Below are 27,795 nucleotides of genomic sequence, written 5' to 3'. Positions count from 1 at the left end.
TTGGATTTTCTCTTGTCACATTATAATTATGTAACTAATATCGTGCAATCAATAATACATGTAGCTAAATAAGTAAATATTAGCATATAATTACGTCCTCATTCAATTTGACAGGTAATTTAAATTTTGAAGATGTTTTAAAGCCCCTTTACAGCAAAATATATGACAGCACACTGAAATCCAATGGAATCTATACAGGTTTAACTAGTACATGGGATCTGCATCAAAGTATAAACTATGTACACATTAGAAATCACTGATGAGGACACAGTTATATTCTAGTTATGTTGAGGCAGGGAAATCAACCAAATAAAATTATAAAAACTTGTTTGCCAAGTTGAATAACAAAAATACACTGTAAAAACAAATGGGAGAGTTACTACAATCTAGCAGTATCAATAACTATCTACAGTTTGATCAATACAAAATAAGCAATTATACAGACTAATAGACTACGCTAAAGTGTTAATTCACATCCTTCAGAACACACTTTAAGCTTTCACAACAGCTTTTCCTATATTCTTTCCACTGAAGAGACCAGCAAAAGCATCAAACATGTTATCAAATCCTTCAGTGACTGTTTCATTATACTTGAGACCCTATGAAAGAATTATCAGTATACAACTGTAGGTACACTGTGATACTGGCAGTACTTATTAATTGACATGTCAAACACTCCATATTGTTACCTTCTAATTATTTTAGTCGTACTTCTCAATTGAACAGTTCTTGATTCATAATGCTGTGTAACGAGTTGAACATAGCCGACAATGAAGCATAATGGATACTTCATTTTTCAGATGATAATTGATATAGCTGGGGCGTGTGGTACCATTTCAGATGTGGTATGCGTAGGTTCACCAGTCATAATAATTATTTACAAAAGAAGTTAACAAACAAGTACACCAAAAAATTGGAATTTTCAACTAGAGTAGGGACTATAGATACCAAGATACCATAATGAAAATACCATAAGAAAACAAACTCAGCTCAAGATACCATAATGAAAATGTAGGGATATAAGTTATAGTTATATCCCGGTACGAGGGTGATATCATTGTTATTACACAAGTCCGAGGCGGAGCCGAGGACGAGTGTAATAACAATGATATCATCCGAGTATACGGGATATAACTATTTTATATCCCAGTGCGCGGGAGTGCGCAGAAGTTTACGGATAGTAAATTAAGGTCCGGTTTGAGTTCCTGTCACTGTGCTCAAGATTTCGTCCGAATTGTGTGGAGATTCCACTTCGTAGCCACAAGAGAGACCTTACATACTGCCTACAAACTGTAGCGAAGGGCGGTGTTATGAAGCAGCGGTTCCAGGTACGATTCGCCTTCGTCATAAGTTGGTATGGTGGTGTCGCGTGGTGTGCAAGCGAAAAATAAAGACCAACAAGTGGCTACCATAGTCCGAGATAGAACGATGAAGCTAGAGGAAGTTAGTTCTTCACCATAGTGACTGTTGGGAGTGATTGCTGGAGCGAAAATCGTCATGGACTATTCTTGACATTTGTTAAACTATCGTATTGGTAACTTGTAGTGTTATTGTGTAAAGGATTAACAGTTTTCTTGTAAGATTTAGCTAGTTTTAAGTGCTGTATTGGTGTGCTTTGTATCAATATTTCCTTATTTGGCTCTTTGTTCCATTGGTAAACAATGCCATTCGTGGTTATTATGATATCACGAAAGAGACTGAGTGGCTCCGCAACAGGGTGATAAGTTAGTTATCACTGGGTGATAACTAATATATCGTACAGTAGCAGCGCCGCTCTATCTAGCTGTACGGTAGTTATAACCCAGCGCGGCGCTTTGATACTCCCACGCACTGGGATGTAACACTTCTTATTGTTTCACTGTGATTTAATATTGTGCACTACTCCATGCAGCTTGATGTGCTATGGTCCCTACTCTAGCTCCAATTTTTTTGTGTGTACTTGTATCCTTATATAGTTTGCATAACAAAAGAACACTTTGAGTTACTATTCGTGACCGTCTCAGCAAAAACCCAACTTGTTCGCACAACTTCTGAACAAAAAGCACATCATGATAATTTATTGCATCATGATAAAAGAAGAGAGTTATAATCGTGATAGGCAATATACAAAATTTGCCATATCACACAACACTACTAAGATTTTGCTACTCACAGTTTCATTCTTGCATGTTAACGTGATAAACTTCAAATTGGGCAAAAGAAAACTTTACCAAAGTTTTATTGCCAAATTTTTCTTCTACAGATAAAACATGCATGCACATTCAGCCACTTGTATGTTGAAACATCAGGTGTCCGTGAGAGTTACTTATTAGCTATTTATGTGGCTTCCTGAGTTTCTTCACCTTTAACCTTATCATGGTTATGATAATGTAAGCCATCATAACTCATAATCAATATATTAGTTGCTAGGGTGAACAAAGAAGGCATAACCATTTAAAATTGATCCTGTTTAGTAGAAATGATCGGTATCAATAATAGTGTTGTGATATTAGTTTTCATGGTGAGATTGCAAACAACAGTAAACATGTTCACATACAAGTGAAACCTTTCATAAAATTACCAGCATCTGTTCAGGTGGTTTTCGTATTCACACAAGATTGTGTAAAATGTACCCCCCACCCCAACGTACACGCATGTACACACACTAGACAAAATACAGGTCAAGCAATCCACTGAACAGGAAGGAGCAGACATAAGTCTGTCAGTTCACCTGCAATGTTATGACACATCCACACAGATATAGTATACACCAGAGGATCCCATGTGAAACTCAAGCAGCAGCAGCATCGGTCAATAACAAGCCCAAAACGTTTAGAACAATATTGTTCAAGAGGTTTGCAAACCTACACCTGAGTTAAAAGTGTGTTAAGTGATACCGTTAATCAGCATCCAATGTCCCACAGGTGAATTAGCATTGGGATCTGAACTGAACTGTTGACATCGCTCTTTCTACTCTCTAACACACATCACTATTGAATTACTAACTTGCTCCAATCATTCATGGTGTTTCCAATATTGCTGCTGTTCACAAAAGCCCTGTGTACATTACTTTCCAAGTAGCATAACATCCGTCATTATCCTATACACCCACCTCATGTATGGGTCAACTGATAGCCATACTGCTTCAGCTAAAAATTCTGCAAGTACAACACACAACCTTTATAATTCTGGGAAGACACTTACACGCGAGCCTACCTGGTACATGGATACCACAACGAGTGGTACACAGGCTTAGGCGCCGATCGAGAGTACATAAACCATTACTTTTATCGCCGGCAGTGTCTCTTCTTGGTCTCTTCAACGATTTTAAAATCGGACTTCTTTGGGACGCCTTGAAATAGAGCTTCCAAAAGTTTGCACTTTCTTGCAGTCGTTATCTTTACACACAGCAGTAGCCGAGCAGCAGTAATACAGTCAAGGTTGTTTAGAGCTCGGTTTAGAGTTACTGTAGACTGACGCATGCGACGTCCACGTGTCTTGAAGAGGCGCCAGCGCCTATGATATAATCTAATCAACGGGGCGCCCGAGACAGATTACTGCAGTCATAGATAATAGACACCCTACCCTGGATAGGAAACTCTTAAGCGCTCCCTGACCAAACCGCGTTTCGCGCCCCTTTACATCATGGACCAAGTGGTTTCATAGCTAACTGCGACTGGTATATAAAGCAGCGATATAATGTATTATACAGTTAAATCGTTATCTACATGACAATGGCCGTTTCATCTGAGTATGACGATTGCAAGACCGTTTTGCGCGATGTTTTTGAGTCAGAGGAGCTGAAAATCCAATCAGACTACAGTGCCAGAATTAAGCAAACGGTAGAAGAGATCTGCACTGGAACCAGTAATGAATTTGAAGAGTGCTTTCTTCGTGTTAAAGAGGGTGTATGCGCTATCAAAAGTGAATCTAACGCGAAGGAGCCGTGTTTCAGAAAGATGTACTTGTTTTTGGCCGAGAAGCTACCAGAACTCATCAAGATATTACCTGAAAGGCTTAATGATCCAATACTATGGCAGGTATAGCTGATCTTATAGCGTACAATAATTTGATTGGTATACTACCACCCCTATGTATTATCTATGAGATTTTCATGTAGCTATATATAGCTATAGCTAGCTAGTTAATCCATACATCCGATATTAACTGCATGGTGTGACTATATAGTTATATATGATTGTGATGTGATTATGATGTGACTGTGATTATATATTACATAGATGATAGTAGAAAGACTGTATACAATGACACCTGATACTCAAGTACCAATGTTTAATGTGGATGATGATGAAAGGATTCTTAGTGATGTAGAAGAGAATGCTATCTTCTATGTAGCTGGATATGTCATCAGGAAGCTGATTTATAAACATCAAAGAAATAGCAGTGATAACTCTAAAGTGTTTGTTTCAGCCCTATGGGACATGCTAGGTGAAGACTGCAACAGTATAACTGCCATAGCATCATATTGCGAGTATGTGAAGATATGGTTAAAGAACAATGATCGTGGAGGACTGAAGCATGTGTCTATTGACACATATAATTGCTTCAAAGCCATTGAACTGGTATCTTATAAACTACTCATTAAGGGCCATACAAAGAATGAAACAACACTACAAACATTGAATGACCCAAATGTAATATTCCATTGGGAATTTATCTCAGATATTGCTGATGAAGTAACATCATTAGCATTGTTGAAGGAGGTCATAGATTTGTGGTTCACTATCAGAGGATTTTCTGTTGCTAACAGATTATTTGAAGACTATAAAATAGCATCCAAAGTGAACATTAAAGGCAAAAAAGGTATACGGAAAACACTACAGTGACTAACATTGCATTGACTATTATGTGCGTATGAACAATTTTGTATATGTATAATTATCATGTAATAAAGTCAGCTAAATTTTATTCTCCTGCTACATGGACGTTTGGGCAGTGGTCTTGAGAGAGGTGATAAGTCCAGCGTTTGTCTTTTACGAGTAATGCTTTTACTGCCTCCCAATGCAAGAGATTTCTGAACAATCAATGCCTGAGTATTATCCATAAACTGTGATACTGATGGATTATCATTACGATGACTCCTAGCTCGCTGCTGAGCAAAGAAAACTTCCACTGTGTCCTGGTTAAATCTCTCAGTCAATAAGTATTCTGCTCCTTTATGTGAGAGTAAGAAGTTGGCTAGTTCAGGCAGTGTATGTGCTGTAAAAAAATACATTATACGTATATAACATAGTACATGTCTTATAATGATAATAATGCTTACCACAAATCCTTATACCATCCAATGTCTGCTGTGGCAAAGTGCAATACTGTTTCGCTTCTTTGGGAATGGATTGATTTTCTGCAACCCATGACTCCCAATCCCTCAGGTATGGCAGGAGAGTATCTTCAATCCACTAGAATAGTGCATGCAGTAGCTTTTATGTAAACTTTTCTATGGTTTACCTTAAATCGAATATCGTTTAGTTCTATTGGCTTTAGGTTTGGTTTCAATTTTCTATCTGCCTCCTTCAGACTCCGGGTATTAAAAATGTCAAAAAACTGGTCAAACACTTGGCAAAATTTTTCTGTTTCTTGTGTATCGCTGGCTATGGATGTCTTACTAAGATTGTTCCTTAGGGTTTTAAAACCATTTGCCACTGTAGTACTTAACACCCGTGATGTGATCCATCATAAATTCATGTGCAACATGATACTTTGTACCTGTACAGCTAAGCGAACAGTCATCCTTGAATAGGACGTTAAAACTAAATGCTCTCTCTTTAGTTTTTTCCCAATATACAGTCCTGAGTTTGCTGAACTCAGTTCTGCTAACTCCACCAGATGAGACCATCTGATTTCACATCCATTGTTCTGCAATATGTACAATACGTGATTTGCATTGACAATAAGTTGTTACACTTACAATGAGGTTGCGAGATCTGTTGTGCTGTGAGTTATGCCAGGCATTACGAACTGTTTTTATCAAATGTGGTACATCCGCCATGAAGTAAATGTTACCAGATCTTTTGCATATATTAGGTGTCACATAAGTGACACCAGACTTCACAAATCGATCAATCTTGTGAAGTTTGAAAAACCTTCTGTTTGGAGATGCACCATCTGCTGCCACACAAATCACTTGGAGGCCAGCGATTTGCAGCATCCTGATTGCTCTCCAGTCAAGATAAACCAAATAGTTGGATGTGACCCCTATAAACACAAAACATTCAACATTGATGTACATATACACAGAGTAATTAACAGACCTGTGGTTGCAAATTGTGCAAATGGAAAATTTAACTTGAAAAAGATTCCCCTGACCATCATTGTAAGCATGTGCGTTGCTACTGTTCTCTTCTTCAAGATTGAGTTGTTAGAGCATTCTTCAGCTAAAGCTGAGAACCGGCGATCAAGACTTTGCTGGCCATAATCAACAAAACCTTTAATAATTCCTGTATTTTTGTCAAAAACCAAATCTTCCCGGATCTTCATTTCATCAAACACCAAGACTACAAACCTATATAACAGACAGCATAATATTCATGACTATCTTATTATAATAACATATATGCATATACTTTTGCCAATCAGCCAAGGTGTCTACTTCTGCTTCCTCTCTTAGATGGTTAATCACAGTGGCATCAAAACCTGGCTTAATCTTGTGCCAATGTGTGTAGTCTCTCAGTGTACGCTTGGATGGCAAGCAAACAAATCCTGAATCTCTCATTATTTCATATGCTTTTCCCGAAGTTAGCATTATATTTAGACACCATCGAATAAACAAGGGATGCCATCTGATTCCATTCTTTTTATCTTTGTTAGCTGCAACCTGTGGAGTACCACAATTAATTTTCCTACATAGCTACATGCTACAATTACATGACTATGTACCTGCTGTTCCCAAAATATTCTCTTGAAATCATCTTTTTCTATTATCTTGTGGTTCTCAACAACTTCCATTATACTAGAGTTGAATTTTTCATCTTGTTCTGAACATGCATCAGAATTCACCATCTTTTTCAGTTTATTCTTTAACCGTTTTATCTGGCGGTTTTTTGTTATGACAGATCGCTGGAGGGATTTAATGTACACGTCTCTCTGAGGGGTTCTAAGACATTTAACATTTGTATGCATACTTAACACAGTGGGTCTTATTTTAAATCTGGAAAATAATGCACGTAGTGTGTCTCGGTATTTTAAACAAATGTTACAAACAAGTGAGCTGCTTATAAGAATACTACACTTCACATGTCGAACTGTAGAAAAGTACAATACCCCATCTACATTGATGCAGACCTTTTCATCTAAAGTGGCAACTATTTGGCCAGCACGTGATATAAATCTGCACTTGCGGAGTCTGGCTATTTCGACAAATCGTGTCTCATAATTCCCCTGGCAAAGATTAACGTTGTCTAGCTTCTGGATCAATTTAGGTAATATGGTAGGAGAGAGTTTCTCAGGGTAAGGGTTTAAAATTTCATTTTCCATTGGAACTAAATGGTCAGCAGCATAAACTTGCCATGTGAACTGTTCGTTTATTAAAAGCAGTCGTGAAAACATCATTGGTGGTATATGAGAGAGCATACGAGTAACTTGGAAACATTGAATTTCACTGTTGTGATATGTATAAAACCACTGCTCAGGTAAAACAGTTGTCTTGAGCTTCTGGAAAAAAGAGCCAAGATTAATTATTGCATCCTGTAAGGAGAAAGTATGTACTAACCACTGTGTTTATATGATGCATATATATATATATATATATCAAATCTGTGTACCTCTTCTAAATGCTTTTTAGGATGAGATTTAAATCTTCTACCAATGCAACTCTTGCTGCGAGGCCCTCTGCATTTTTTCTGACCACTACCAGACATCTGGAAATGTCTACAATGAATACATAGTATCATATATATATAGCCACATACCTTCACAATAGGCAAAAGAAGTAGTTCAACTTGTATCTCTCTTAAAAGATGCAGTCTGCAACTTAAGAAAGGAAATATCGTATATATACATCCTCAAAAAATCATCAATGTATAGCTACAAAACAAGTAAAGAATCCATACAACATATTCGCTTAGGTGCATTTGTAACTATTTACAAATAGGGTGTCAGCATACTGTTAATGATATAGTCAATTAGCAAGATAAATTACCAATGATTCATAGAATGGTGCCAGCCACACTGTTATAGGCTACACAATGATATAACTGTGAGTTAAAAGGGTAAGGTCATAGTTAATTGTTTGGAACAGGATATATTTATGTAATTATTAATTATATTTAATTAGCAATCTATATACTAGTGGTAAAAGACCAAAAAATGGACATCCTGGACCACCCAATGATGTAATATATATAGGAGTTCCAGGCAAAGCAACTGACTTCACATTTCATCACACAAATTGATGTGACAATAAAACTGGTGACAGGATAAATAATAGATGATTGTAGTCTGATTAGTCAGTGGAAGACCAAAAATGGTGTTAACTACCATATATAGTGGGCAATGTAGACTGTCCTATGATTCTAATTAGACTGCAAGGGTACAGTTTTTCAAGGAGAGTTAGTGTCAATAACAATGATGATTCTGCATGACTATAGATTAGTTAGCTGTTATTTATTTCTGCATGCTCTGTGAAATGTACTAACAACAATCACGGCATATGTGACCGGGCTTGCGAAAACAGGGCATGTGGGCACAAACTACACCCTATCACTCTACAGGTCATATCTCAGTAGTAGAAAAGTATATTTCCATTCTGTAATTTGCATCATGATGCCAACTAAATGCTTACTAAGAGCCAAAAATTGCAAAGCCATAGCATAGTGGTAAAGAAAGTTATGAGTGATGAAAGTGTGAAAAAGTAGGTAAAAATCATGTGCCCACATGCCCTATTATCGCAGGCCCAGTCACAATGTATACTTCAACGGTATAGTGTATTTATATAATTTTATAAGCTATAGCTATAATGAAGATGTACCTTTTAACTTACAGCTAGACTGTCAGCAGCCTTAAATATATGAACAAACAATTCTGTTATCTTTGTTCTGCCATTGATTGCAATGAAGATGCTGCATGCAATAACAAAACTACAACCCATGCATTATATATTATTATGATTAATGTTAAAGTAATCCATTTCAAACAAGTAACATATTCATATTTAGTAAGCAACAGAAAATAAACACATAACTTCAAAGTGTCAATACAATATAATGTAATTTCAGTTTTAATGATTGGCTGAATTTTATTATTTCAATCACAGGTATAAGATGTAAACGATTTCATGGTTAATATCGGACTGGTAGTGCACTGGTAGCTGGGTCAGTTAAACTCCGATTCAATGATGAGTAGCACACAACCTTTATATCCCACATTAAAGATGCCATAAAATGCTTGACACGAGGATTCCTCTGTAAGGAAAGTAACAAATTTGTGTTAACAACTATCTGTAATGGGTGAATCTTTTGAAGAGTTTGATGTTTGACAATTTTGCTTGTAGCTGTATTCATTAAAATTAATTTTATTGACTTTCATTTCTTCCTACATCAAACATTTATGCTACCTATACATACATATAGCAGCATATACCTACATGTTTGTATAATAGTGCATTATTGATACTGTGAAATACGTTTTTACACTGAGGTCACATTATAAGAGAAGGCAATCATAGCCGCTGTATGACTGGATGCATGACCTTGGCCTAGTGCTCAAAGCAACAATAAACTGTGAATTAAAGTACACATAATTCCCATATGACACAAGAGTTGATACTTGGATTACAGTATAAGCTAATAGTGAAAGAACTGTAGGGTATTTGCTGTGCTGAGTTGCTAGCTACTGTAGCCGGCAGTAGACACCCCCACAGTATGGGGTCCACTTTGGGGAGGTGTATTACCACACGTAAGCAGTTTGCTAAAGTTTTATATAGCCCACTACATACACCATAACAGTATCTTTTATATTCTATAATGAAAAGATATTTGGATTAATCATAGTGTAGATAAAAGGTAAAAACTATGGCGGCTACATGTGCAAAAAAACCATCCAAACTGATATTGAATCAAATAAATTCACTACCACTACACTAGTTGAATAGAACTAACAACAAATCATAACACATATTCTAAGAAACAAAGAAGAGTTTTACACATACGCGTCACTAAACTGCCACAGTCTTCATCGCTGCTCCCCACCGTGCCCACGGAATTAACGCTACCTCTTAGCGAAACAATTCTTCTTAGAACAAAGAAAGACAATGCAAATCTACTGCAAGACTTCACAACGTCCTCAAGAGAAGAAACAATCCAATGAAAACTATAGGCGCGAAACGCGCATAGTGACAAAGGTATTCTATAGAATGCATTGGTAGGCGCTTAAGAGTTTCCAATCCAGGGTGGGGTGTCTATTATCTATGCTGCAGTACAGTAGTTTCCCGTAAGCCTCTGCCCGTAAGCGTGGTTCAAATGGCGGAGTTGCCAGAAGACACAAAGAGGGAACCCAGTATAGTGAGTGTCGTGTTGTTTTTCCCCAGACTTTTGTGACACTTTGCATCAAACTATTAGAATCGTAACTAACACTCATGTACGAGCTCATGTATTAGCACTGGTACAACAGTGTTACAAGTTGACCTTGTCTTATGACTAAATGAATTGAGTAATGCTTCAAATTGTTAAGACTTGTTAAAAGTTCATGTACTCTGACTTTGTATGTACTCTGACGTGGAAGAATGGCTATGCCGAATGTCATGAGTTTAAACAAAAAATAAAATCAATCAAATCAAATTCATGTGATGCTAAGAAACAGTTTGGTTTATTTCAAGTCAATAGCATGTAAGTTATGCACCTATCAATGTTAACCCCCACCCACCCCAGTACGGGGAGGGTGGGGATTTGACCTGCTAGAAAGTCAAATTCCCTACCCTGGGGATAAATCACTAGATCATATACCCCACCATGTAGCGTGCACGTGGGGATAAGAAGGGATTTGACATGGAGCTGTGGTTTTATCACGTGCCAAAAGTCACCAGTGCATGATGAAATTTCCTACCCTAGGGCACTTTAAAGTTCAAATCCCTTCCTAAAGCCTGACGTTGCCCATACTTGGGGGGTGGGGCTTAACATTGTTAGGTGCATTACAATCCACAAAATCAAGGAGGTGTCCTTCCAATAGCCACTGTGTAGGAGTTATCGATACTGCAATTGCAAAGATTTATATCAATTCTAAACACATGCACTACACATGATCATAATTACATCATAATCATTTATAATCAATGCCATAATACAAGTATATACTCCTTTGTCATGTCAATCCATTTCATCTTTGGTGCTATGTTATAAGACTGTTTCGTGATATTACTTGAAGCAAGTTTATGCTAGAGATGCACCAATATTACTTTTAGCCGATAACCGATATCAATCCGATAAACAAAGCGTATCTGATATGGTAGCATAGACATTTTCTCTAATAATTTGCATTCTAAAAGTGACAGAGTGGGACTGTATTCAACAGCCGCCATAAACAGAAGCTCTGTATCTACTGCTTGTTTATACATATTACTGATCTGATACCGATATGCAAAAACAAGACTGATATAACCAATAACTGATAGCCGATTGGATTACTGGTGCACCTCTAAAACAAACATGAATGCCTCTTTCGGTAACCAGTGGTTCTTAACAGTGTTCATGTACAGTGCTTGAAATAAGCAGACAAAAATGCTAGGACATAGCACCTATTTTTGACCAAACATTTATAAAACTTGTTCAAACATTGAATACTTTTACCATGAAAAATTATTATATTAAGCCTGATATGCATTTGTCTGAGTAAATTTTATACCAATTTTGGTTGGACATGATGTCCGACTAAAATTCGGACAAACACCAATTTTGGTCGGAAAATGTCAGATGTCCGACCATTATTTCAAGCACTGCATGTAGAGTTCCTATGTAATTGTTTTTTGTTATTGGCATAAAACTCATACCAGGAGCTTATAAGTGCCTATACATGTAAGCTCCTGCTCACACTAAACTCTGAAAAAGAAGCTCTCTACTGCTAAAACACCTAATGTCTACTTGTTTATAACTAATGAACCAGTACATACAGCATCAAAAAAGAATGGCTCCAGCCGTGCCATAAAATAAATTTTACATCTGAACATGTGTCCCAACAATCAATGAAAAGCAAAGTGGCCCTTGGTTTTCAGCTATGTTCTGCCCGTTACACAGCATTACAAATGAAGAACAGTACAAGAAGCATCTCTGCAATCAATCCAGTTGCTACGGAAAATACAGGCATCTAGCGTGATAGCTACCTAAAATATTCTGTAGGCAGGGATCCTATGATAGAGACCATAGCATACCGTCCGCAATTAGGTGGTGTTCATTGTAGGATAGTAGTTATTATCATTAATTTTTAAATCTGGTATTAGAACCTTGATTGGTGAGGTGTAGTCATTCGGCATGTACTTGTGGCTCATCACTGAGCATGCTACAAGGTGGTCATGTTATTGATTAGCTGAGGACTCCATAATTGAGACCAATTCATTTGTTGGTGAATGACTACGTTTTTATTTATTGTTTTTAGTTTATGCTTAGAATCATGATGAAAACAGCATACAAACCCATCCATCATTAGTATTGGGTATTCATCCTAGTGTTGTGCAACTAAGGTTGTGCCATTAGGTTGTTGCTGCTGTAAGTGGACCTGGTCAATCAATATCATTATGACGTAAGCATTGCATCTGATGCAATAGATGTTCCAAAACTCCAACATTATGTACACAGTTTTAATATTAGTAGACTTGTTTTTTTCAGGGGCAAGAATAGTTGTTGCTGGTCAACTATAAAGTGCACATAGTCTACACTAAACACTGTGGGGTCTGTTGCATGTACCAGCAGCATGCATCTTCTTTGCACATTTTCTATCAACACATGCACTACATGCCACATAGCTACGAGCCTGTCACTGCATGGATTGATAGTATATACTCTGTCCTATAGTAGTTGTAATTTTGAATACTCCATGTACATTGTCTCTTTATGATACCTCTGAACACATAAGTCGTTTACAGATGTAATTTCTCAAGTTAACTACATTTTTGGCTATTCAATTGTAACATGTGGTGATTTTGTTTTTTTTTAGTCAGAAAAGTTTGCAATAATGCATGCACTTAATGAAGATGATGTCGAGGTTCTAAAGAAGTTCATCGAGGAAGGTATCGATATTGTTGGCATCATATCAGTGAGTATACTACTTATTACTATTATAAACTTTTACAGTATCTAAAATATCTTGTATAATGGCAGATGGTGGTGCGTTGTACAGCTTATGAAATCGGGGGCACCAGCTGTACTAGTGTGAAAGAGCATTATTGTTATGTACAGTATATAGCTTGGTGCTCCCTTTGTTATATGGAAAGATTTTCACAGTAGAGTTGCCTTGTAGATAGGGCAGTCCATGTATCAAGTTATATTGACCTTGTGCGTTCTAAGGCGTGGTCAGGCGAAAACCGGGAAGAAGTTGCTACGGCTTTAAGTTTCACGATAGTTTACGAGAAAAGTGAGCGTTCTATTGCAAAAACCTTCCCTAAGCGGAATAATTTGCCATGCCGCAAGTATTTTATATACTTTTACCTAGTAACTTACTTTATACAAACGCTACTCTATCTTTCAGTACGATTCCTTCGTATTCACATTAAAAAGTTTCCTAAGCATAGAATGCATACATATTTTGCCCTCAAAAAATGGCAGACGCATTATTTGATGATGTAATAAAGTGCCACGCTCTAGTACGCACATGGTCTATAGTAAAATTTTCCCAGCCATCCCACACAACTTCTATGAGCTTCTCAAAAATTGCAACAAGACATGAATGTGTATTGTGATCTGTTTAAAGGTAAATTAAAGTACCGAGTTAGGTACCACTTGAATGCATAGGCGGTGGAGATGGGGGGGAGGCATGGCCCTCCCACTTTTATGGGACAATGTTTGCAAGAAAAGATTGAGGTACTCTAATAGAGCAGTCACAGTATTCAGAGAAGCAGTGTAGCAAGCTACTTAGCTATGTATGTGTAGTTATAAATAAAGAGATCTAGTTGGTGGAGGCAGCAGGTAGTTTTTTTTTTGATCTGCAGCTTACAGCTGGCCTGCTCCACCGCTCCTACTTTAATAAATGCATTCTAAGTGTCATGGAAATTATTTTTGTGTGTAAAAATGTAAACTTGTTGTCACATATATAATATAAACTGTTTGAAAGAATGGGTTGAAATCAATCTGTAAGTTTTTGGTGGTTTAAAAGAAATTGCGATAGAGGCCATGGGCAATGTGAAAACATAATCAAGATACTCTAATAATACAATCACCCTAATAGAACATTCAGTAAGTTTCAAAATTTTCAACCTGTGAATCATGCAAAAAGAAATGTTGTCTACAACTACCAAACACTGTAAGCAATCAAGCTGAAAGGTACAGCTTTTAAATATGCTAGGTCTAAATGTGACCTAATTTTAGAAAACTGTCGATATACGCACAATAGTACTTTTGTAATAAAACGTATTCAAAAACAATGGGTAAAAAATGCAAGCTTCAGAAAAAAATTTACGCCAGTTTTGATCGCCTTGCTAGTTGGTGAACTGACACTCCAGTGGATAAATCCTGGGCATCATCGTGTTCCCCTATTCATAGGGAGTTCAAAAATACTTCATACACAGGTGGGTTTCTGAGTTATGGATGTTTGTTTACATTGTGTTGACAAAAGAATTTACGACGGTTTTCTTCAATGAATTCATCTTCCTTCCGGATCACAGAAAAATATCTTTGGCAAAAACTATACCTTGGTGGATGCACAAATTCATGGCAAATACAAAGAGCAAAGATTCAATTCCATATGCCGTTGTATCAATAAGTTATGATGGTTTATGTAAGCGCCTGTAGATTATTTTCTTGGTGTCTTCTGTACATATTGATTTATTCACTCGTCCAGGTGTCTACTGCTGTATTTCCCACACTGCTTATCTTATGAAGCTGAAACTTAGCCAATCCATTCCTCTGTTCCTGTAGACAACAAAGAACCAATAAAACGAATTTTGATAAATGTGCGTATATTGACAGTTTTCTAAAATTAGGTCACAAATGTAAAATAAAAGATGGCAGCAAACAAATAGGTACAGTTGTGCCGTTTATGACAACATGCCAGGCCAACATATTATTAACATTATTGTACAAAGTTCACAGTTACATGTGTGTATTTGTATTGTGTGTTGTTTACTTATATACCACAACAGGGAAATGCCTCATTTCTTCATCAAGCTGCTTCTAAGAGTTCTAACAAAGTGGTTGCACAACTACTAAACTGGGGAGCTCAGATTGAGGCGGTGGATTCGGTAAGTTAGTGTTTGATGATAAGCAGATATACTGTCACAGTGCACACTGGTTTGTTGATAATCAAGTTTCACTGTCATACATGCATGTGCGTATATACAAGTACAAGAAAAATATATTTCCCTGCACTTGCTTGTTTACTTTTGTAAAATATTTGACTGTTGGACTAGTACTTACTAAATCAAAAAAAGAATGGCCCCAGATGTATCATAAAATTAATTTTACATCTGATATAGTCTGAATGTGTGCCCCAACCAGTAGTCACTGAAAAAACTAAAGTGGTCATTTCAGCAGTGTTACATAGCATTACAAACAGAGAGCAGGACGATAAGTGTCTCTGCAATCAATCCATTCACTACAGGATTTCTGTTATAAGTCCACGATACATGCATTGTATGTACTTCAGTATGCACCTATTGACTCGAATCGAGCTAAAGTGATGTCTAACAGTGAAAAAATCAAGCTCTTAGCCATTATTGAGTTACGCATTCTGACAATAAATACAGTGCCAATTTTCACAGCTTAGTAGAACTACAGCCTATGGCAAAATGTATAGTCATGCAATTATTGTGATGTCATGTCCTACTCCTGGGAATGGACCGAACAACCAGTGATAATGATTGTTAGCACAATTGCGTGGGCAGTAAGCCATGAAACAAGATTCACTGAAGCCATACATGATGATTGATGTACTGTATAGTAGTGCTTTATGCACCACAAAACCAACAAGCAGTAGTTATTAGCAAGTGTATTTTAACCCTTAAATCTGCTAAGAACTTTTGCAGAATGCATGTTTTCACAATATGGGCACACATGGCGACATTAGGTGGAGTAGATTAATTCTTATAGCCTAAATCAACACATTGTTCAGGACTGTTCACTGGGCTACTTGGAAAAGGTTAAATGACCACTAACTACAGTGGCTTACTTGTTATGAAGTGATGAAAAACAACGAGTTGCGTGTCCGTGTTTCAAAATTCTTGCCACGTTTTTAATTTCGATTGTGGATTTACTCATGTGTGTTGTATATGGCCTAATAGAAAAATTTATGGCAAAACGAATGGAACTTGTTGCAAGTTGATAAAATTAGTCATGTAAATATCTTTTTGGCAAGGAAACACATACCTTTATAAAGTCATCCATAACTCATTGGTGGTTGCTCCTATTTGGCCTCACTGTTTAGCGTTAGGGGAAAACCCTTGGTATCATTTAAATCCTTGTTACATCATCACAAGTAGAATGACGTAAATTGCGTAGCCATAGGATGGATGCTTCGAAAGTTACAGTGCTTTGTGCAAGGGACACGTATTTGGGCCAGTTTTCTGGCCTATGCGGGTTTAAGGGTTAAGTAAATTGGCTTATTGAAGAGCAGTGGAGATAATGGTTGTTTCTTGTAAATAATGCCTCTATGGTAAAGTATTGGTATTGGCAAGGTATTGCCACCTAAATGTATTGGTATAGGAGGTAAAAAGTGGCATTGGTGTATCACCACCCGTAAGTATTTTATATGCATACACCAGAATGAAATAAGGTTGCAAAAAGTACTAGAATGATTTCACCTGCAAAAAGTTTTGTTTCTCTGGATCACAGTCTCTGTGACGTAGCTGGAATATTTTCTGATGTTACTGATAATGCTACAGTATTTGCTTAAGAAAATAAGTACAAAATATCAGTTGTCAAATGAGTTCTCTTTATACCAACATTGTGCAGGCTCCAGTTTAATAATCATTTAGCATTGCTATTTCTCAGAAAAAAGTTTTAACTATATAGAGTAAGAGATGAAAGAGTTGAATAGGTAGCTGGTGTTTACTTACCACTATATGTAGGTCTGTAGATTAGGGCTCTTAACTTTTATATATGTACCGTAAAATTTGGTTGTGAAGGTACTTAAGTACTGTCAGAATGTACTTGTACTTTACTTAATTACTCCTTGCTAGAGTATTTATATTTGGATAATTCAAAAGTACTTGTATGTAGAAGTAAAGTTTGAAATGTCCATGTCTAGACTTGTGTTTAGTAGATGAGAGTTATTCACGTATTTGTTGTTTTGACATATAGGTGAAGATGACACCGCTACATCATGCTGCTAGTCTTGGACATGTTGATACTGTAGCTTTGTTGGTATCCAGTGGAGCCAATGTGACTGCTATGACTGAGGTAGGCTAACTACTATACTGGTATTTGCATGTACAATATACATTATATGAACTTTGTACCTTAACACTTCTTTCTCATATTATGAGCGACAGTGTTGGGTTGAGTCAACTTGAGTGGTCATGTGATCCCAGTGGGTGTGACCATTGCTACATCACATTGACTTACCAGGGAAATCTTAGAAGCCAATGTTACTACCTGACTTCCATGCCATCACCTAAAACACAGGAAGCTGTATTCTGCGGAATAAGCGAAAATTACACTCTAAACACTTTACACCCTCTAGAGTGTGTATAGAGTAACATAATTATGACTGGTAAATCTCCACATACCACATCAAAGGAAAGAATGGAGCCAAACATATCATAAAAACAAATTTCACACCTGAATGCGTGTCCCAGCTATCAATCACCGTTGGCCATTTCAACTTCTATGTTCCACCCATCAAACCAAAGAACACACAAAAAGCTTCTAGTGAATAATTCAGTCTCTGCCAAAATTATAGCCCACCACGAGTAGGTCGAGGTGTTACTAGATATCCTATACACGAGTGCAGGTGGAGTTTAATTGGCTTCTATTCCACACTTTGCAGCAGTCAAGTTCACAAACAGCATGTCAATAAGGCTAGGTATGCACGTCAGTTGTGTATTTTCGCTGAACTTGTAGTTTTATAGTGTGTATGGCTTCAATTTTTGCTGAATTCGTATTTTTAAAATGTGTATGGCTTCCATTTTTGCTGAATTTGCTTTGATTGCACTTCTTTCAACTGAATGTGTTGTCTTCCATATATGCACATATACCACTTTAGCATGGGCGTTCAAAGGCACCGCTTGGTGTTTAACTTGCATATTGCCCGGGCAATATCATGGGAAAGCGGTTTGCCAATGACTTTTGATACCCAGCCAGTTCAAAGAATCGGTGCGCTTTGACTCGTTATATTGAGCGACATAGAGTTTTGTATTGTGGGACTCATTTTTGTAGTGGTTGCTAAGCTTAGTACATTTGCTAAGATAGACTAGTTGGTTGTTACTAAAGGATAATGAAGGCACAAAATAATTGTTTGGGCGATAGTGGATGCGTAGTTCTACCCACTGCGTATCAGCCTTTGAACAGACCACAGAACAGCAAAGCAAGTTAGTAACTTACAGTCCTAAGTACTTAACTGAATATAATAACTTACTGTCCCAATAGCGAAGTTAGTTGGCTTAACTTAGTACAAAAATGATAACAATATAAACTCCATCCCACAATCGCAAGTTTTCTAACATTGCGTGTTGAAGCATAGTAACGTATTAATGACGTTTCAACATATGGACAATGTTTTGATGGCTATTAGCCCATGCTATTAAAACCACAATCGATCTTCAGATGCTACTGTATAAAACTAATGGGATGAGTTTTCATTAGTTCTTTCACCTATTAGGTGAGTGCGCCCCAAGTGATATATATCACTTATACCACAGCTGCTTGGGATTTTGCTGACATATACACCCACAGCCCTTGGGCCTGCTGCCCTCGGTCTTTGGGTGTATATATCAGCAAAATTCCTTGCAGCCATGGTATAACTATTACATATACCCCCAGTTTTTACTTTGACGTCGGGCTTCAGTGAAATAGAAGGGTGATTCTTAGTATAAACATGTAAGTTAGTAAGAAGCCATGATGCGCTACCTGCAAATTAACACCTGTGCAGAAGGGAAAAAGAAATGGAATACAAAGGAGGACAAAAGTGAGTTTGTGATGCATGCTGCATTGCAGTAGGGAAAAGGCATATTTCAGTTCTTGAACAGTGAAGAAATCAAACCCGTAGCCTTATCCATGGTTTAGCTGAAGGTATCATATCAGTTTAGTTAGTTTGCGAAAAATTAGGTGATTTAAATTTCCATAAAAACTTGGTGAAAGTGTTTCAAGTTGCTGTGAAGGCATGTTTGGGTTTACCAATACTATAGTACTGTATGGTAAAGTGTCATTTTCATGCTAAGTTTTGTTTCACATATTACAGTACTACCGTACTGTTGTATCTTCTCTACATGTGTATTGGTATGATTTTTGTTGACTTTGTTGTGTTACACACAGAGTGGGAATACTCCTCTGCACCTTGCCATACAGGAGAGGAGAAGTGAAGTGGTATCTTATTTCATTCATGACTGTAAGATAGATACTACACAACTTGATAAGGTATGGCAGTTACAAATCATTGTATACTATGATCAGAATATAAGCTACTCCTTTGTTTACCTTTCTTGATATTAGTAATATGAAGCAATAAATGTGTGACCTCCGAACATGAGACGTTCCAAATTTCAAAAACAGTGATTGCTCTGTTGAACGTTGTTCACAGTTACTCATGCTCTGGTGATTCAATTTACCACACTATAAATTCAGAAGTAATTTCATACCAAAGAGACCACTCATGTGGCAACTGAGTATGATGTTCATTATGCTCAATTGCCATGGGAATCTTTGAAATTCATATGTATGAATTTACAGCGCACCACATAGTTATGGAGTTCTCTAACACTGGGTACACCACATAGATAGTTAAGATTCTACTGTAGTCAGTTATTTAGTAGTATTAAGATGTTATGGTGCATTAGGCACAGTGACAAAACTAACTGTAAATGTTGTGCTACACTCTTTGTGTTACTAGGGGAGGATCTGGGATTTCCAGAGGGAGGGGGGTACTAAGTTAGAGCTAAGAAAGTGGCAACTGGCTGATACAATTAGTACAGTGTGCAGAGCATGCTCTATTTAGGGAGGTCTGGGAGTATGCCCCCATAGGAAATTTTAGCTTTCTACAAGAGATCAAATTTGACAATATTGACTGAACCTTATTGAATAAGAATCATGAACCACTTTAGCTATTGTTATTATTTTTCTAGCAGTGGTAACTAGTTTTCATAATTTATAAAGGGCACAGCATAAATGCTGTTTAATTAAGTTTTCAAAGTTGAAGTTCAAGGGGTTTAGGAGTTGGTCTTTTTTCTTACATGGTTTAATAATAATGAATATTTTATTAAAGTACCGTATAACCTAAATATTTTGAGGGGCAAATATTTCGTGGTTGAGCAATGTTGCTAAAAATAAAATTTTCGCGGATTTGCAAACACTCCCAAAATGTATTAGACTATACGAAGGTCTAAATATTTCAAGGGTAAAATTTTCGCTGATATCACTATAACACCCAAAACCGCGACATCAGCGAAATTTTTCTCCCTCAAACTATTTAGGCTATACGGTAGTAGACTGGCCTATTAGAGTATTTCAATGTTTAGCACCTTAAATATATATTTGACCCCTTACTAGAAGAGATTAGCCCTTCTCTTCTCACTCTTTCCATCTTTTCATTGCCCATGTATGCTTTAGATGTAATTGCTGGAGGGGGGTACTTCAGCCCCCCCATCCAAATCCGCCTTTGATTACTGCTTTTATTCCTTATATAGTGGTGGCAAGATGAGATCAAAGACATTTTTAGGGAGGCAGAGGTACGAAAAATGCAGGAGGCAGCTAAAAAGCAAAGAGAACAGTTCAGAAAGTCACAAGAAGTATCCAGAACTAAGGGTAAGCAGACAGACAAGTGTTTCTGATTTCCAATATTTGTAGTTTTGTCTTCTTATAAACTTATTATGTTTGCTGCATTCTATACTGCCATCCTTAGGGTCTTGACTACTACTGTACAAAACTTATTTGTTCTGCTTCCTTATATGGTATCCAGGAGTAATGTGCATGACTAACTATGTAGGGAATGTTATGTTATTGTTAGATGAAAGGATAGGAACTTTACTCTCACTAGTAATTCCTACTACAGTGAAACCTTTATCTAGGCACCTCTGTTGTCTGGACAGCCCATAACAGACCACTTGGTTGCTAGGCGATAGTGTGTTTTCATCTCAGTGACCATCAGTGACTTCCTCCTCTGCCCATTAAAATTTGTAGCTACAATAACAATACTGCTTTGTGTTTATCTTACTTTGGCATACTTAGCATGTGTTCTTGGTTATGGAGATATCTGTAATATGTACAGCAGACTGCCAGATAAGAGGTTCCACTATTTAGTCATTGTCTGAATACTACATCCTTTTAAGACATTTAGTAAGAGTGATTTCTCTGTTAGTGTATTTGAGCTTGGCAATACACTAACTGACTTTCTTTTGTAGTCATTTATACGTACAGTGGATCCTCACTCCTCAGTTATCCGAACAGCTTTGTTCTTATAGTTAGCCAAAAGTGTTCAGATAAGTGAAATTGTCCGGATAACTGAAGCCCATTGATTTATATACAGAGCTTTGTTCAACTACTCTAATAGAACAGTCATTTACTCTAATAGAGTGCACACTAATGACAAAATACTCTAATAGAACAATCGCATTTGGCATTCGGATAACTGAGGATCCACTGTACAATGCTTGTGTGCTTGTTACTATCTCTAATATGAATATTACCTAGTAGTTGTTGATGAAATGAATCAACTGTTCTATTAGAGTATCTATTCTTGATCATTATTAAATGTTATGTTTCTTTGGTGTGAGAATAGTTGGGGGGAGGGAAGATGTCCCCACCGTGGCCCCCTCTAGATCTACTACTGTCACAAACTTTTTAAACTGTTAGAATATTCATGTCAAAGATACCTACATGTAGTTCCCTAGTTCTAAAGCCCTGATCAAATCACTTTATTAGAATCTCTCTTTGTTCATTAACATGTTCCCTTTCAAAAGACCTATTATTTACTTGTTGAGACATTGAGTGTTATTAGGAACTTTTGATTTTATCTCGGTATAAAATTAAGGGCTGCAGTGAAACACAGACCATTTACAGTGTGTTTAAAGCAGAGAGAGTATACATACTTATTGCAACTTTAAAAATATACATGTACTTTTAATGGTGCATAATCCAGTAAAATAATATCCTAATGGCTCAGATCATGTAATGATTGCATGCTATTTGGGATTATATGAAGATGGCAAAGTCGAGCAGATCAATGGTGGTTAGGCCTAGAGTTTCCTAGAGTTACAGCTACTTAGTTGTTAAATAAATACAAAGCACATGTGTTTTTGCACATGCACGAGGAATCCTTATAAAATTTGCCACGCTTTCATACCTTTGACCTGTAGAGAGCGAGCTAGATCTACGTATGTGAGAAGGGGCATGAGTGGGTGGGACCATTGATACGCTCATCTTTGCCTTCTTCATATATTCCCAAATAGCATAAAATCATTGCATGATCTGAGCCATTTGAAAATCATATTTCAGAAGGTTCCGTCTCACATATCAACAAGTACACAAAAAATTGGAATTTTCAAGGACCATATTACATCGATAAAAAATACTGAAACAAGCTGGAGTAGTGCATGATATTAAATCACAGTAAAGCAATAAGAAGTGTTCTGTCCCTACTGAGCTGAAGATACCATTTATCGATGTGATATGGTCCCTACTCTAGTTGAAAATTCCTTGAATAGGACACAAAGGAGGACACTGGTAAGTTCATGAAGAATGCATTGTATGTACTGTGGTATGCCAAAAGTCACCTCTCAGGCCAAAGCAACGTCGAATAGTGAAAAAATCAACCCTATAGCCTTAGCCGTTATCGTGTTACACTTGCCTGAAATCAGATTCTGCAGCATAAGGCACCAAACCCTTATTGTAGTCTTGGAGGATGATCTACCTCCGTATTGATATACGTTAGTGGGAGGCATTCCCCAGGAAGCTTTTACTGCACTCTCCACATCTTCAATGGCTAGCTGTGTGCCACCATTGATGGTCTCTAATATTCCGGTGAGAGGCCCCACAGCGTCCAAGAAGTGAGCTTGGATGTCAGAGAAAAGGTTGTCATTGGCTTAAATGCTCCTTGAGCATTCACCTGCAATCATCTTATCCAGGTGGCACGGTGGTAAACAGCATGTCCGATACAATTCCTTCCATGCTTATTCTCCATTGGAGAGAAGGCTGCCTTCAGGAACTCTTCTGTCAGTCCTAACTCTGGAGGTTCACTAGTGTTGGTTGTTTGTTGTTTTAGTAATTTGTGGCTCTACGTGAATAGTGATGTCCGACAATACCTCATCTGTGTTTGCCTCGATGCAGGAATCGCTCCAGCGAATGGGTTGACTAGCGTATCAGCCAACATGGAGAATTTAAAGAAAAGGTGCAGAGCTGCCTGGGGATGAGAATTCTGGTTTGGTACACAGTATCCCACAGGCACAAAGCTCCTTGCTGCCAGAAAACCCCAAAGACTCTCTTCCCACAAGAACCTCGTGGTTGGAGAGAATGGAAGGAGACAGACCACAACACATCAAAGAAACCAGTAGATTCTGCCAGTTATGACAAGATTTGTGTCAGCTGTTTAGTATTATCAACATTCCTTCACTTTTCCATCACTTCATTCTAACAGAACTGTAGGCTAACTGTTATAAAATTTGGAGGAGATGATAGTATCAATTATGTATGCAAATTCGAGAAATATGCAAAGTCTTGGGTTAAAGATTTTGCTGACGTGTATCATGGCAAAAAATGCAACACCTACAAGCATGTATTTTCCATGTATGTTGTACAGTTCCTGGAGCTTTATGACAGTGTTTCTTGTTTACCTCAGCAAGGACTTGAAAAGCTCAGTATTCTAACAACAAACTATTTTCAGCACCCTACAAACCACCATGAAAGAAAGAGCTTATTACAAATAATTCAATAACAAAACCATATAGAAGTTCTAGAAGAATACCAGAGAAAAAGGTAATTTCAGAAGTGCAAGTTTCAGGATCACAACAAATGTGCTTGTAGTTCTGCAAGTGCCGCTGTTCAAAGTGAGCTTGTGAACTTGAAAAAGTGAACATGAAGTGGCAGGGAAGAGATACCCACTTGCAGTAAAAAAAGGTATTAACATTAACAAGCCATTGTTAACAGCACAGGGTTTATTAAGCAGTCATTACAATAAACATGTAACAATTTTGTTTTCCCACAACATGTAACAATACAAGTTACAACACCGCTATAACTCGCTATAAGACAAAAAATAGTATAATCAGCTATAAAAGACTGTTTCGTCTTTTCCAAAAGTTGCTGGGCTTCCATAGATGACAACAAGCGTAAACACTTTATCAACCTCAACTGGTTCACAAGTCAACTTCTCTGGTGATGTAGACAGAGTACAAATTTACTTAACTATGTGTCTGTTCTTCCGTAATTATGTGTCCAGAATAACATAGTTACAATTCCCTGATGTGCCAATTCTGGCCTAGCAAAGCATTCAACTCTCGGTAGTGACGTACCTTGTAACATTGACCCCCCCCCCCCCCCATACTTTTTCCTGGAAGCAACTGCAATTGGCGTCAAACAACTTGTTAAACCCCGTAGCTATTTTTGAACAGCTTCATATGACAAATCCCAACAGCATGTCAGAATTACAATGAAGTGAACTAGATCCAATGGAGTGATTGTTAGATTGTCATCCTTCATCTGAAGAATAAAACAAGTGACCAAGTGCTGTTATGTGCATGTGCAAAGACAAATTTTGCTGCAACTTTTAGAAAGCAGAATATTTTATTATAAGGAAACGTTGTAGAGTAGTGATAGGTAGATATTTGTATGTTAGATACCCACTGGAGGTTTTTTAGTAGGGTTGACAACCCGAGGGCGCGGTTTGGTCACCGAGGCGTGGCATCATAGATATACGACTCCTAATAGGGATTGGAAACGGCGTCACGTGCCCAGTATACTACCTGTACAATTGACGTCACTGGTTAGATACGAGGTGCGTTTCACTTGTTACCGCTTTGAAGAACTGAAAAGATTAACATCTCTCTTTACTGTAGACTATCGGTGTAGGTTTAGTAGAATATGAAAGTTCTCTAAGGTTGAGTGATACAAGTTGCTTTGGTGGAAGTCACTGGCTGGCCTTTCCCACAGAAGAAACTCGTCATATCGTGCCGTTTGGGTATTGCTTCTACACCAAGGCACATTTCTGTTCCTGTAACAGCTGTGTACACCTTCTGGTATTGACGATACGTGGCTTTTTAGAACATTTTGTTCATTAGAATTGAACAGTAGGGTTTGTAAGCCACACCTCTAGTTTAAACGCTGCGTATTTCCTTGGTTACAACCTTGCTAGGTGTTGTTGTATTATCGTGTTTCTGTTCTCCTAACTCTGCACAGCTGCTGTCTAGTGTAACCGTTTGTCTTTCAAGCTTTAATCAAATGCCAAAGCTGTGGAACTACTCGGTTGACAGCTAGCTTGGTCTAGTGCTGGTATGGTTAAACCCAAATCTCACCATACAGCCACTAATTAAATCAGTGACATAGAAAACCCTTTGAAGTGTTGTTGAATTTTACCTTAACAGTCTCGCGTGACAAGAGGTCTCTAAATGAAACTTAGAGCCCTCACCTCAGGTCTCTAAGTGGTATTAATAACCTCATTAACTGTGTCGACATCAAAGAGAATTATTCATGCTGCTTTCTAATGATTTTTAGTTATACATTTTTATCGTTTACCATTTTGTGTGTTTATTGTTTTGTAATAAATGTTTTGTACATAAACAGCAACATTCCAGAGTACAATTTCTCACACCTATATGCTGGCACTGTCAGTTACATAACTGGAGTACTCTGTAAACCACTTGAGTTGAATCTTTTTGTGATTTCGAGGGAGTAAAGTAACTATGTTAGCAACTTAATGTATGCCATTTAGTCAACCATTTCACATGCAGACCTTCATTGCAATTCCTGGTGGAATAAAATCTTGAAGAGTATTTTATTGCAACATGACTGCTCTATTAGAGTATTCCGATCATTTTAGTAGAAGTATCCAACAATGCTGCAACTAAGCATTGTGTTGATAGTTCCTGATCCCACTTCCCATCCCGTACCCGTTTTCCTAGAATTCTGCTTACCCAATGCTGACTATGGCAATGTAGCCAATCACTGGTCTCCGATTGGATTATCCTATCCTGTATAGCTCTACAATACACTCATATAAATCACTTCCATCTAGCTTGTAGTGGATAAAAAGGTTTAATAATTACCGGTATGTTTTGTGGGTGTGCTAGTCATTGATCATCTACCGTAGAATCGGGTTGTTAAGGGCATGTGTCTATTAAGTACACATTATTTGTTAAGTGCAAACACATTTCTCGTAATTAACCATGATAGATAAGTGCACATGGTGAAATGCAAGGCTCAAGACGCAACAAAGCTACACACAGGAAGAAATGCTGGAATTACTGGAAAAAGAATGTCTCTGAGTGCTTATGTCTCCCTTGAGGTCTCCCTTCACTGTGTATACACCAAATCAACCTTTTGGATAGCGATATTCTTGTTTATTACGAAGGATTTCACCCAGAAATAGAGTCAAATATGGCGTGGTGACTGGCACAAACTACTAACTCCTCCATTACAACATAGTGATTCCGTGTTAACACACCATAACTATTTATTAGGTGTATGCACCTAACAGATAGTATGATTTTTACAAAAGTTTTCTCTTAAATTATAAGCGTATGTGCTTACCAACCCGATTCTACAGTATGTATGTATTTTGAGTTGTGGTTTTTGCTAATGGTTTCTTTCACCTTTTCATAATTACAGTAGCTATGTTATTGTACATTACCACATGTTGTATACAGAAACACCTATTGATGAAATGCAGACTGTACCTGCAGCATTGCTTGCTCAAAGTAAGACATATATAAACTATACTGACAAATTTCTGACTCTCTTTTTTTAGGACCACAAATATACCAACTTAACAGAATTGTGGTTCCAAGGATTGCTAGTTACTGGAGGGTGGTATTAGACCATTTGAACACTGACCCGTCAATAATAGAAGAGTTATATCAGAACAATAGTAGAGATAATGTTAGTGAGACCTGTGAACGTGCATTTCAACACTGGCTGGACACAGACAGTAAAGCTAGTTGGGCTGCACTGCTGTCTGTACTTAAACAATTAAAATTTAAGAAGGCACATAAAGATGTAGAGAGTGAAGTAGCTGAACTACCAATGTCAGTGCAGTAATTGTGAAGTATTTGCTGTAATAATTTTTATTTTTTGTGTAGCGATTCCAGTCAAAGTGAGCCAGAAGAAAAAGAGCAAGCTACAGAAAGTTGGTGGTCGTGTGTCATACTATGAAATCTTCACAGAACAATTGTATTTTTAACATGCATATATGCACACATTTGATATCATTTGTTTTACTATACTTGAATTTTTGTTCAACCCCATTTTGACAAAGTAGACGTTTGATAATTAAATGCATTGCCTCCATTTTTGCTGTAGGAAGAAC

At 37.4% G+C, this 27,795-nt stretch overlaps 2 protein-coding genes and 1 long non-coding RNA gene across 4 annotated transcripts; 2 read left to right on the top strand and 1 right to left on the bottom strand.

Moving 5' to 3' along the window:
* The first annotated feature begins 3,468 nt into the window (after positions 1-3,468).
* Positions 3,469-27,763, top strand: LOC136261035 (ankyrin repeat domain-containing protein 54-like). Its single transcript, XM_066054999.1, has 10 exons — positions 3,469-3,543; positions 10,410-10,493; positions 13,135-13,233; positions 15,275-15,373; positions 17,430-17,528; positions 19,602-19,703; positions 20,969-21,086; positions 27,137-27,187; positions 27,238-27,514; positions 27,569-27,763. The coding sequence occupies exons 2-10, from the start codon at positions 10,452-10,454 to the stop codon at positions 27,639-27,641; spliced, it is 960 nt and encodes a 319-aa protein (XP_065911071.1). The 5' UTR covers positions 3,469-3,543; positions 10,410-10,451; the 3' UTR covers positions 27,642-27,763.
* LOC136261036 (uncharacterized) lies at positions 3,555-5,073 on the top strand. The gene is made up of 2 exons (XM_066055000.1): positions 3,555-4,019; positions 4,221-5,073. The coding sequence occupies exons 1-2, from the start codon at positions 3,708-3,710 to the stop codon at positions 4,824-4,826; spliced, it is 918 nt and encodes a 305-aa protein (XP_065911072.1). The 5' UTR covers positions 3,555-3,707; the 3' UTR covers positions 4,827-5,073.
* LOC136261037 (uncharacterized) lies at positions 9,102-10,345 on the bottom strand. 2 transcript variants are annotated; one of them, XR_010703784.1, is made up of 2 exons: positions 10,142-10,345; positions 9,102-9,395 (listed from the first exon to the last, which is right to left on the bottom strand). It is a non-coding gene; the product is annotated as an uncharacterized lncRNA (long non-coding RNA). The 2 variants fall into 2 exon arrangements; XR_010703783.1 differs by having other exon boundaries at positions 10,154-10,345.
* Positions 27,764-27,795: the final 32 nt, after the last annotated feature.

This window comes from Dysidea avara, chromosome 7, assembly GCF_963678975.1.
Source record: "Dysidea avara chromosome 7, odDysAvar1.4, whole genome shotgun sequence".
Classification (NCBI taxonomy): domain Eukaryota; kingdom Metazoa; phylum Porifera; class Demospongiae; order Dictyoceratida; family Dysideidae; genus Dysidea; species Dysidea avara.
Note: the sequence above shows the minus strand (reverse complement) of the source record. Positions and strands in the feature narration are given on the sequence as shown.